General features: G+C 38.9%; 1 protein-coding gene across 1 annotated transcript in view; it reads right to left on the reverse strand.

Annotated features, from left to right (window-relative positions):
- Nucleotides 1-2,208: 2,208 nt before the first annotated feature.
- Nucleotides 2,209-13,561, reverse strand: part of LOC101175418 (transmembrane protein 132C) — a 243,408-nt gene continuing 232,055 nt past the window's right edge. Inside the window, exons 8-10 of the mRNA XM_011481983.3 lie at nt 10,923-11,229; nt 4,996-5,187; nt 2,209-4,490 (exon numbers count right to left, since the gene is read on the reverse strand). Of these exons, the coding sequence (XP_011480285.1) occupies nt 3,411-4,490; nt 4,996-5,187; nt 10,923-11,229 (1,579 nt within the window). The 3' untranslated portion in view covers nt 2,209-3,410. The remainder of the gene's footprint in view (nt 4,491-4,995; nt 5,188-10,922; nt 11,230-13,561) is intronic.

The following is a 13,561-nucleotide window of genomic DNA, read 5'->3' on the forward strand; positions in this document are numbered from 1 at the left end:
GCAAAAAAAACATTTGATCAAAGCAAAAAATGACATTATTTAGGACTACAAAACATCAGCAAGAAAACCATTGATAATACGCCACAGTGGTTTATTATCTTGCAGTGCTCACAAAGTAGAGGAAAAGGCACATGTGCAGGCCCTCCTGACGTTTGCCAACGAGCACCACAGAGTAATTGGGAGAAAATACTGTGGTCAGATGAGACCAACATTGAGCTCTTTGGCATCTACTCAATCGTCGTGTTTGGAGGAAGAGAGACGCTGCCTCTGACTTTAAGAACATCGTCCCCACTGTCAAGCACGGAAGTGGAAACATTATGGTTTGAGGGTGTATTTCTGCGCAGGGCCACTACACTGTGTCAGTGGGATGATGGACGGAGCCATGTCATGTCAAATCATGGGTGAGAAGTTCCTTCCCTCTGCCAGAAGGCAAAAAATGGGTGGTGGATGGGTCTTTTAACAAAATTATGACCCAAAACATACAGCCATGACAACTAAGGAATGGCTGAAGAAGAAGGATATCAATTTCATGGTGTGTGCCGATCTTAATCCTATAGAAATCCTATAGAGAGAGTTGAAGTTCAGAGTTGCCAAGCGACAGCCATCAAATCCCAGTGATCCACATTTTAGTGATTCATTTGCAAGGAAGAGTTGACCAAAATACCTCCTGATATATGCAGAAACCTGTTCATCATCTAAAAGAAACGGCTGACCTCTGTGCCTGATAATTAGGGTTTTGCCAAAAAGTACAAAGTCTTTTCTGCCAGGGGGGTCATTTGTAAACAAATCTACTTTTATGGTGACACAACTTCAATTTCTTTTTCTGGGGGCAAATCCACATAATCAGCATATTTGTAAATTAAAACATAGAAAATATTCTAGAAAGTAATGAACTAAAAGCCACTTAAAATAAGCTAAAACAAGAGAATTATAAAGTTTTGCTATTTGTTTTGATCAGAACTAGTCATTTTGGAACAGCATGATATTGAGGAATTAGTGTCCAATCTTAATCAGTAAACACACAAGTTTTGCAACATTACTTTGAAACATTTGTAGTTTAGTCAATGCTACTTAGAGGGACAAGGCAAATCTAAAAAATGTGTTAATTTGAAGTAAATTTCTATTCAAAAAAATCCTCCAAGGTGTTTCACTGCAGGAACAGTGCTTAAAGTAATTCTATTCTGTGAAATTATGTTTCTGAAAGAATTCCAAAAACAACACGAAAAAATAAAACCCTTAGTCTTATCTGAATTTAGCAGAAGAACATTGGAAGTCATCCAAGTCTTTATATCTTTAAGACCTGTTTGAAGTCTTTTTTTTATCTCAGAAGCATGTACACATGTACAAAGGAATAAGTGGGAAGAACTCCTGGTAGGTTGCGAAGCTTATTTGATTTTCTGCAAAGAAAATCTTTAAAAACCAAACAAACATACTTTTGTCTGGTAAGAAGAAGAGGAAAACAGCAGTAAAAAGGTTGAGTGTCTCAGGTGTAGAAGGTAGCTGGTGGGATCCAAGCTTTTGAATGAACTCTATTTTAACTGTAGTCCTTTTCAGCTCAGCGTGACGCAGTTTAACAAAGAAAAAAGGAGATTTTCCTCCACCTCGCCATCTTGGTGTGAATGGATGTCTTTGTTCCTGTTTACTGCAAGACAGTGTACATAGTGGCTGTGTGACACGGTCTTCAACAAGACAAAAAATAAGAAAACTTTTCTTGAAACAAGAAACTTTTAAAAAGTTTCAGTTTTAGCAGTGAAGACAACTTCAAAGTGCTTTTTTTTCACAAAAATGCTCCCAAGTATATATTAAAAAACAGGGGGGTTCCTTAAGTTAAGGAGAGTAAAAATATAAATGTGATGAAATTAAGGTTAAAATGAAAACAGCTGATACAAGTCACAAATCTCTTTCTGGAGTGTTATCACTTACATTTACTTTGTGCATTATTGTACAGCAGCTACACACATTAAATCAGGTTTTATGAAAAAAAAAACTAATATTTTTATAATCTATAAAATTATTACATCTGAGGGGAAGCTGAGCTCAAGGTGGTGCATTGCGTCCTGAGTTAATATTTTCCTCTTCAGCCCCAGCAGCCATACTGTCAACAACTACAATATTTAATGAAAGCAGCATCTCTGCACCTCCTAGATCCGTCAGAAAGACAGAACAGAGCAGGCAGAACAGAGGAGACCAATGAATCCCAAAGACAAATAAGAGTCACCTTCAATTTTAATAAGTCAGCAGCCAATTTTCAAACAGAGACACAGTAGAAAAGGATGAACTTGACTAATACCGCCATACAACAAAAGAGGGTAATAGATCAGATATGGTCATTGATTTCACAGTTTTTCATAACTCTTTTATAAATTGTCATAACTCCTTTACTAGGATCCAAAATGGCATATACACTTTTCCTCATCTTTTTTTTTCCTGCTAATTTCGACCAAACTAATTGTGGTGTGATTGTCTTGATACTCACAATTATGCAGATGGATATAATTTGTTCTGACATAATTGCGACATTTGATTTTGTACAGACAAGCCTACGTGATGTGACATACACAAAGGGGGAGGAGCAGTCATCACAAAGAAAATCAACAATTTATGATAAAAAGAAATTTGGGAACATTAAAAAAAATTAAATAACAGTAATAAACAATTTCAAGTCTTCACATTGTGAATGGTTGTGACATGTCTCCAAGCGAACACGTTTTTAAGTTATCTACACTTTCTGAGTCTGTGTACCAGACCGGACACATATTCTTCCCCTTATGTAAGGTCATGCACAGATCTGCTTCCTGGAGACTGGAGAAAAACAAAATGTAAAGCAAAACAAAACAAAACAATTAATTAAATAAAAACACTTTACGAGATGTTACTACACATAGTATCAACAAATCAAACTTTACTTTTATATACAATAAAAAGTTGGTTTAAACTCCTGCTATAGAATCTATAACTGCCGGCATACGGTGAAGAAGATTCATCATATCTGGGGGGGAAAGTTAGAAAAGGAGTTCAAAAAGTACCAAAAAATGCTTTAGTAAAACAATAAAAACATTAAAATGTTAGATTTTGCATTGACAAAGAAATGGAAAATGAGAATTAACTTAAGACAAAACAAAATGAGAAAAAAAGCAACAAAACCATGATCACAATTCCCCCCCTTTCTTTTATCATGGTGTTAATTTGTCGTGGCAAAACGTGTCTGGGAAAATTGTTGCTTGACTCTATGTCAAAATTGTCATTGAAACACCAGTAGCTGAGTCCACTATTCTATTTTAATGGCGAGATGGACAAATAAAGAACAGCCACATGTTTGTTTCCTCACCCCCTTTTTTTCCCTCTTCTTCCGTTTTCTAAAGGCATCCAGGTGAGTTTCTGTGTAGTTCGTTGAAAACACCCCGTACCTCTTATGCAGTGTTCTTAATTGCATTCTCGTTAAGCTTTTCCATGTAGTTTCTAAGATCCTTTGAGTCCCCAAGCTCAATGTCTGGACAGACCCATTTTATCTCACTGGTCTGCACCAGCGCTAGTGGGCTGAGTACTGGGCATCCATTACTGGACTTTACGTTTGAGAAAGTAGTGAACTTCACCCTCTTTCTCTTGGTAGTGGGCGAGTTAAGTGACTCACTCCGGTGATCCTTTCCACTCGAGCTACATCCACCTCCGCTGGTACGACCATGCTGCACGCTCCCATTTAATAATTGACTACCCTCCTCCAGCGTTCCGCTCAGCTCCTCCTGCTGCTGCTGCAGACACAGCCCCTCTTCTTGTCCGAGCCAGACCCAGTCGTGGGCATGAGGCATCGTCTCCGGGGCTTCCAGAGAGAGCTGCTTGTTACGGTATTTATACGCGTAAGAGATGCAGTTGATGAGAAAAACCAAAATGGCCAGGCAAAAGACGCCAAGCAGGGCGTACATTCCGATCTCCAAATCCGTCAGGCCTCGTCGTGACGGCAGCAAGTCCTCGTCAGTGCTGCGGCTTCGGGGGAGCTCAGCCTGGTTTGGGTATTCAGAGAACTGATTTGGGACCCTTGCTCCCCTGTCCGCCGATAAACGGCCCCCATTGGGCTTCATTGGAACCTGGCCCCTGATGGTAGTGGCTCCACGGTTTATCAATCCAGTGTCCATGTCAGATATAGATCCCCCGTAATATGGAGGATCTGGACGTGTTCTTCTGTCTCCTGGTTGTCTGTATTGCTCCTCAGATTGACCAAACCTCACCTGAACATTTACGATGCCGGTGGCCAAAACTGTACGCCGTTTGCCCTTCTGACAGACCTCTGATGAGCTCATTTCAACACGAACAAGCAAACCTTGACCTTCTTCCTTGGCTACGACAATGGGCCACTTCCACGCTTCGCTGCGTTGCACTTCCACCACCTGTTCATCCAAAGAGGTGGCTGCCAGGGTAAAATGAGCCGCGTTGTAGTTGTCCAATGGAGTCATGGATCCATCACTAAACTGGAGCCAAGAACTGATGAGAGCCTCCTGTGTAAACAGACACAGAGCCAAACTCAAATTGGTAACAGCAGTAAAACAGAGAAAATCACTGCAAATTACTGACCAAAAAAAAAATCAATTTAAATGTGAAAGGACCTAAAAAAAACACTAGAAAATACAAGAGAGGGACACATGGGGGAGAAAAAGTAGCTTTTTATTGCAGCAAAAAGGTTAATTATAACAAATGGATGGACTGGATTTTTGCCTGAGTGCAAAATATTATTTTAGCAAGAGATGCAGCCTTCATTGGAAAATATAATTATACTAATAACGTAACAGCTCTGTGGGTGGGGATTGTAATCAAGGTGAAAGCTTTGCTTTACACGGTGTATCAGTTTAACGAATTCCAGTGGGTATTATAAACTACCTAATAATCCTGACTCAAGCCTGCTAAAGTTATCCCCAATTAACTCACATCTCTCTGAGAGAAAATTGCTTAATACTCTGAATAAATATTTAGACTTTTAATTTAGAAAGTTTGACCGTACTCTACCTGCTTAGGGGATTCCATGACTTCCTGTGTTGCCGCAGTGGCAACGATTGCCCTGTTGCTCCCGGGACTGAGTTGCAACGATAGAGAAAGTCCAGACACCAACTGCACTCCGAGCTCTGTCACACTCACTTTATCATCCATGACCCGGATGCTCCTCTCAGCCAAGACTGTAGATGTCAGAGGGGAAAGCACCTGGAGAAGAAAAAAAAACAGAGCTGCTTTTTAAGCATGTTTCATCCAAGAATCAAACCATTAAGCCCGTAAATACAAAGGCAATGATTCAAATGGAGTTTTTTTTTTTTTTTTTTGCATTTGTGTGTTTTGCAGTAGGTCAAACCCCTGTATTTGAAAAAAATACAAGCTAAAGTAATGTAGCTGCCTAAAAAATAAAACAAATTGCATTGTACTGCACGTGCAAAACCAAGACGTACATGAATCTTGTCATCTACAAGTGGATGCATCAGAATGGAGCAGAGCAGGAAGCTTGTGGTCCACCAATTTTTTGTCTGCTCCTAATTTGCAACAATTTGAATAAAGAAAAATTCAGAAATGCAACTTCAACCTTCGTTTTCTTTATACATGTCGTCCATCATGAGAGAAAGGCCATGTGTTAAAAATACCAAAACATGATTTTCATTTGGGTTAATGTTTTTATTGCAGTTGTGTTTGGGGCAAATAGTGACCTCTAAAATACCGATGTGTAATAAAATATGTCAAACTTCTGATGGCAATAAGGACAAAATGATATACTGTGCACTTTCCTATAAACAGCTGATGAAGCTTTTATGTCCTTTTGCATCAGAATTCGTAAAAACTGATATAAAAGTCAGACTTTTTGTCTAAGAAACGAAAACTAAAACACAAAATGCATACAAAAATCATTTAAAAACAAGAGGATACAATACAAGATTTATCTTAAACCTCCAAAAAAACGTATATGTATTTAAATCCTGGTCGGAGTAGCGTGCGCTTTAACCTTTTGTGCTACCCGTTGTGTAAGCAGTCAGTGAAACCATTATAAGATTCCCTCCTTTCCGGTCCAATTACAGCTCCAGTCTCTCCTGTAGCCGCCCCCACATGGCTGCATTTACCAGCCATAATGAACTGTCAGCGCTGATCACTGCCTCATTTGTACAGCCCCATTTACTTGTTTTCCTGCCTTTGCTTTACCTCTTTGCACTTTCCCTTTTGCTCCCAACATAGCATTTTCTAATTTTCAATCGCTAAGAGTAAGTCCTTCGTAAAGGGCACATCTTTGAATGTGTCATCAAGAAGAATTGGTGCAAAAGAAAAAGTGGTGTTGATTTAGAACCTTTGTTGGAGAAAATTTTCAATCTTTAATTTAATGCAATAAAAAAATATGGCAAAAAAGATTTGTTTCATTTTAGCTTTTGGGTAAACCATTTTTTTTCCTGCGTCACAATTTCATTTTTGGATTTACCCAAACTGTACATTTTCATAAAATGAAGTTTTGTTGTTTCTTTACTAAAGCTAAAGGTGATGTCACACAGCCACTATGTACATTTTGCACAGAGGAAAACTAGTCATACGTGAATGGAAAAAGTGAGAAATGTTGTGGTCTGTAAGTAAAATTTTCACAGATGTATCACAAATTAACCACGTGAAAACCATGAAAGAAGTACGAATAAACCACGCAAAGAACACGTAAACCAATGTAAAAGCCAAATCTGGCCTTTAATTCGGGCGTCAATTACATAATTTTAACGTGATTGGTATGCGCAATATAAAAGTTATATATCCATGGCACATGCGTGAAAAGTCCATTAGACATTCATGGAACAGTCGTGGAAAGCCACAAATTTGCGGATGCTTCTTGCAAAAATCACGCACAATTGGATAAGATGTACGGAATAGTTGCATGTTAAGACTCTTTGGCCGAAACCCTCTGCGCACATTGCATTGCATTGCTGATCAGGACTTTCCCTTACTATTCTGTGCCTCTAAGTGTGCAGGCTTTATGGTTCTTTTACATTGTAGGATGCTGATTCTTTCTTCGACTTGATAGACACAGTAGATTGCTTTTCTTCTTCATACATTATTTGTTTTTCTTCTACCCCCCCATTACAGAATCAACTGCAAATTCTGCTTTTGGCCCTCATCCATAAACGTGACATTTTCCTAAAAAAGCTTCCAAATGCATCCAATTCCATACCCTCCCAATGTCCAAATTTACAGATTTCCTTATGCATTCCCCAATGAGAGCAATTACCTCCACAACCACCTTTCAATTCAAAGACAGTAGTCTAGTCCTTTATTATTTTAGTCCAGATCCAAGATGACCCTCAGTCCCTTAAAACCAGTAAAATCCAATCTTCTGATACTGATGTAAAGAAACCAACAATGACATAAAATCATTGCTATCTATACCATGTGCCTCTGACTCACAGGGTGACACTTCTGCAAAGGTTAGCTGTAGAATGTGTTGCACTATCCATTACACGTCAGAAACCGAGCGCTTAAATTGATTTATTTCTTCCTCCTGCAGTATTTTAATGATCCTATTACCAACTCAATAGCACTATGGGATTTTTCTTCATGGGTAGAGTCTTTGGAAATACTTGGCTTCGGCTTAAATGTCATGTCTTTAGGTGTGATGCTGAGCCCAAACAAGACTCTGATTGTGTTCTCTGTTTTAATTCATGAACACGGAACTCTATTAAAGTCCCACTCTAATCATCTTTTGATTTGTTTTAAAGGCGTTCCCAGCAGTATTTTAATTGTGATTCTGCCGTTTTTAGCCAAAAGCAAAAATGCTGTATTGTTGGTTCCTGCAGAGCGGCAGGAGTTTATTAGTAATTCATCGCTGAATTGTGGGATGGACCGTTGCCGTGCAGTAACCCGGCCCCCATTCCCCATCATCCATTCGTTTGTGTGCTCTTCCGCTAGCTTACAGCCCCTCACACCCTCAACCTAACAATACCGGTGAAACAAAAATAGTGAGCTATCATACTGTACAGTTCTGACAGAATATAGACACAATGGATTTGTGTGTGAGTAGTTCTTGATTTGTAACTCATACAATACATTTTGTGTGTGCTCTTGCAATTGTGTATTCACATGTACACTCGAACATCAAAGACTTACAATACAAATACAATACAATTTAAAATAAATAAATCAAATTCAAACTCGCACAACTTGAAACTACACCATTTTAAAATTAACTATGAATTCCAAAAGGCTCCTACTCATACAGATATTTAATTATTACACACTAATTGTCTCTATATTTGTGTGTAGAAGATGAGTTTAAATGCTGCTAGAATGGTGGGTCATAAGAGTTGTTCTTATCAACTGCTTTGAACCTTGATTGTGAATAATATATAATATCTAGTAAAAACTCGACACATGGATCGATCTATTTGTCTATAAGTAGATGCATCAGCACAGGGCGGAGCAGGGAGCTTGATGCCCACCAGCTGATTAAAATCGTTTTCCAACAGAGTTTTATCGTCTGTTCCTGATTCACCACGATTTGAATAAAGAAAAACTCAGAAATGCAATTTTAAACTTAATTTTCTTCATATACTATGTCCTCCATCATGAGAAAAAATTGTTCAAGAACAATTTCAAAACACAATTTTCAGAGTGGGTCTTTAAATACCATAAAACCGAAATTTTGCCAAATAAATCAGACCAAAAAAAGATCAAGAAGTTGGATTTTTGTAAATATATAAATCAGGGGTGCCCACACTTTTTTGCAATGCAAGCTACTTTTGAGGTGACAAGCTCTAAAAGATCTTCCTATACCTATACATATATATATATAGATAGATAGAGAGAGAGAAATCTATATAGATATAGCTGCATATATATGTATATATATATATGCACACAAAGTTCACTTTATATTCAACTTTAAAGACTTCTATCTTTAGACACAAATACTATGTTTATTTACTAAAGAGTTAAAAACTACACAGTGAGAGAACACAAATCTTTGTGAGGAGATAGATTTTTTGCGAGTATTATTATTATTGTTGGCAGTAGGTGCCGTGGCAGGATTCGTTTCCAATTGAGGAGCCACGCAAACCGGCCCAGGCCTCAATAAACGCTCATGTGGGCCAGAGTGGTCCTCCGTCGGGGATCCGACGTGCTGCGGTGCCGGCAGAAGCCCCGCTTGCATGCCCGGCTCAAATATGTCTACTTTGCTTATAAAACATGCATATGCTTATAAAAAAAGTTACTTAAAAGGAAAATTAGAAAAGCTTTGGAGCAAATGGCTGTGTTTGAAATTTTGAACTGCTTTTCACTGTTACAACAAAAAATCATCTGGCTACAGCTGTGAGAGGCAAAGCTTTCAAAAAAGAAAAAAAAAAACCTCAGCATGCAGCGGCTACTCGGTCGTGCAGAGCACACGGCGCTCTTCAATGCATAATAAGGAGCAGAAAACGATCCCAGTCCTGCTTGTGTTCCAACAATGTGTTGGGTTGTTGTGCCATCTTGTAAATGTCAGACTGATGTTGATTTACGATGCGAGCGCGACTAACGTGTTACCCAGAGCAAGGCCCTGATTGTATCATTAAAGAAATAGGATTGGGAGTATTTGTGCATGTGTGTGCATGCCCACGTGGCTGGAAGGAGCAGACTAAAAGGCAGAGAGAAGGAAAGGCCGCACAGGTGTCAGCTTTTATTGGATGTGCCATTAAAGCATGTCTTTCTGTCAGCCTCATGATGGGTTTAAGTGTTTATGCCCAAGTGAAATCGATTTGGCGGTTCTTGAATTTCTTCCTTTTGCACCTGCCAAATCTGGACTGTCTTACTCTGCAAACTCTCTTATGTGTCTTTGTCTGATGTTCTGCTAATCAAATGATCATTTATTCCTCGAGATGCACTGGTTTTTCTGGCAACTCAAACTCAAACGCTTAAATTTGTGTTTGGTATGTTATTTTTTTCTTGTACCAATGCTTCTTAGCGATAAATTTCAGTTGAATCACCTTTTAAAATGTGCCACATTTGTGAGTGACAAATTGGGTTGAACCAATAATACAGAATTGGCCACAATGTATCACAAGCTCAAATAGATTTTAAGAAGAAATACAGCTCAATAAGTTACTAGCAGAGAGGTTTGGGCAAAGTTTTCAGCCAAAATGCTCAACCTTGCAGTTTGTAGACGTGTTCCTTACAGATGTGGTAACATATAATGATAAACACAGGCTTAAAAAAACGTAAAATTCACTGCCTAGGCTTGTTATTTCATGGTAATAATTCACCAAACACATTTCCTGAATTTTTCTGATATATAAGAAATGGTGTGCACAAGGCAAGTTGTATTTTTGAGGATTTATTTTATTAATCCAAAACTTGTTTGATTATTGCCAAACTACCTATTAATGTTACCATTTAGGTTGTAAAAGTTGTGGAATTCCTTAAAGACTATTAGTGTGCAGAATTATGCAACTCAGTAAAAAAAAAAACAAGGCTATTCCTATGTCAGTTGTTTATTTTCACCTGTTAAAAAAAGTCTACGTGACCAATATAGCCACTTTGTTTTCAATAACAGTCAAGGCTCCCATTCCTGGAGTCATATAGTTTCTTGATCTGGTGGGAAGGAACATTTTGTGCAGGTGCGACCACAGCCTCCCAGACGCTTTATAGAAAGGTCTACTGTTTACCTTCATGCTTAAGGAATGGCCAAAAGTTCTCAATTGGGTTTAGGTCTTAGATATTTTGAGAGTTCTGCATGGCAAACTTTTTATAATTTTTCAATCAGTGAAATCCCTTTTTTTTGTCTCATTTTATTCTAATAAGAATCTGCCAAATAATTATGCACAACTTAATAGGATGTTGACCTCCTTAGGCCACACAGCCCTTCTCCCCTGCAAAAGTTGAGAACTGCTCTTTATGAGAAGCAAACTGTTTAAGTGCATAATCTTAAAGCCAAACATCTGATGAAAGTACAGAACCTGTAGTTTGGTGACTCCAGCACGACGTCCGATTAGCACTTGACCATTCAGCAGTTCCACGATACTTGGCTCCTCCACCCTCAAGAATTCCTTGACAAGTTGTGTCATGTCCACATGCCAGTCGCTACCAAGGAGGAAGTTCTGTTGACCCATCCCATCATCCTCTGGGACTCCTTTCATTTCCTCCAGATCAGCCACAAACTGAGTGAGGACACGCAGAGTGGTGCTCTGGTACTGAGGTCCGCAGGAGTTCTCCGTCCGGTCATCTGCCGCATTCCCGTCTTTGCTGTCGGTAACTCTCTCATACCTGAAGGCAAAAAGAAGAAAGCTGTTAAGCAACAGATAGAGAGCAGAGAGACTAAAAAACCACCACACATGACTGTTTGCTAGGTAACAACCTCCGGAGGCTCTTCGCTTTACACATTTGCAGAAGTTCTATTTCAGTTGCTTTGTGTCACAATAATTGGTTTGGGTTTTTTCTCCAAGATAAAAGTCGATAAAACTTCTGATGCATTTAAGGCTGTCAGATTCTGTGTCGTGCCACACATTTGCCTGACATTCCAAAAGTCACAGTTTCCTGAGTTTTTGAAAATCCATTAAAAACAGTTTGCAGAGACAAACTACAGACAGACTAGCTTTCTCGTTTTTCCTTTCAGAGGGCAACCTAAATATATATATTTTTTTAAAGTTGGCATTTGTTTGGCTCCTTTGCAGATAAAAGCATCCGACTGACTGTTTTTAGTAGTAGAATGTAGTCAAATGTTGGTTCTTTGGTTTCTTTTCATCCAAGTCACACTCATGAGTTAAAGACCTATAGGAGTAAAGTCTGAGAAAGAGGGAAATAAAACTGCAAAGTCCTTTAAATAAAGTTAAATGTCCTTTAATGCATTATTTTACATCATGAAGTATCTAATGAGATCCTTGCACATGCTCACATTTTAGTTTTTATACTTTAATTTTCCTCCCCTCTACACCTTTGATTCACATTCCTTCAAGCACCACTTGCCTCTCTTCTGGTCAGGTGGCCGAGGGGAGTGACACTGACAGTTTCCATTAGGTTTAATGAGGCATGGCTAGTCAGGCAGAAAAATGGGCTGACAGGTTAACATGTTGTGGCCCAGTGGCTTGGCTTGCTTCCTAACCTGGCTTCAATGCACCGTCCCCTCCTCTTCCTCCAAATAAGTGAGGGGACCGCAATCTACATCAAGGTGACATTTGTTGCTGGCAGCAGAAACACAAGGTCAGGGCATGTTTGCTGGCGTGACTGACAGGTCATCCAGTGTGCGGGACTTTAATAAGGAGGCTTGCACACTGAATGACTGTTCACTTAGGTGGAGCATGCAGCACTCTGAGGAAGAAATGTCAAGAAACATTCTGTTTTACTATCTTTGGTCGAAAATGTGCACAAACTACAAATATATCTAAAATTTGGTGGATATAATGATTTATCTTCTTACATCCCTAACAAGTGGTGGAAGAGTAACACTGATAAACCAAACTGGATGATTATAAAAATGACACTTTGTGGAATATAAGCTTGAAAAAATGTATTTAAGACACAAAGGTGATTCAAGACATGTTTCATTTTTAATTTTGCCTGTCTTAATTGACAGACGTAAACTACTGCTTAGACACGCCTGTGATGAATTTCTATAAATCCCTTTTGCAATTGAATCAAATGTATGCTCCAAAGCAAGCGGACGAGAGAAGAGGAAAGGATGGAGCGAACAGAGTTACAAGTGTCACCAAGGCTGGATGCCTTTTTATGTGTTACTGTGAAATTCAATTTAAACTGGTTTCTGAAAGTACGGTGGCCCTGAAGTGCAATTCACATCAAGGAATCAATCAACGCAGAAAAATATTAAAGATTAAAAACATTAAAATTTCAATTAAAAATAGAAAAACAAAACAAAAAAAAAAACCTTTTTAGAAACAGTTTAGAAAACAAAGTACTATGGTAAAATAAATGTTAAAAATTAAACACAATTATCAAACCGGAAAAGATTGATAGCATCAGACACTGTTGAATGGATGATGATGTTTGAGTTTTTTAAATGCGACTTTAATGTCCGCATACTAATAACAGTTTTATGATTAGTAAGGGGCATATCCAGTATTGCTTCATGCCAAATAACTTTTTGTTGAAATGATGGAAAAATGTGCTGCACGGTGGCGCAGTGGTTAGCGCTCTTGCCTCACAGCAAGAAGGCCTCCGGTTCAAGTCCCGGCTTGGGGACGGGAAAAACAACATCAATGATGGACCTTTCTGTGTGGAGTTTGCATGTTCTCCCCGTGTATGCGTGGGTTCTCTCTGGGATCTCCAGCTTCCTCCCACCGTCCAAAAACATGCTTCATAGGTTAATTGGCAACTCTAAATTATCCCTAAGTGTGAGTGTGAGAGTGAATGGGTGTGTGTTTGTGGACATTCTACCCTGCGACAGACTGGCGACCTGTCCAGGGCGTCCCCTTCCTTCGCCCATAAGTGGCCGGGATAGGCTCCGGCAGCCCCGTGACCCCGAAAGGGAAAAGCGGTTAAGAAAATGAAAAAAAAAAAATGAATGAATGATGGAAGAAATGTCATCATCCAATACATGACGTGAAAAATTCCCTAAAAAAAAAAAAAAAACATTTCGGAAACA

The sequence above is a fragment of the Oryzias latipes genome, chromosome 12, assembly GCF_002234675.1.
Source record: "Oryzias latipes chromosome 12, ASM223467v1".
Lineage (NCBI taxonomy): Eukaryota > Metazoa > Chordata > Actinopteri > Beloniformes > Adrianichthyidae > Oryzias > Oryzias latipes.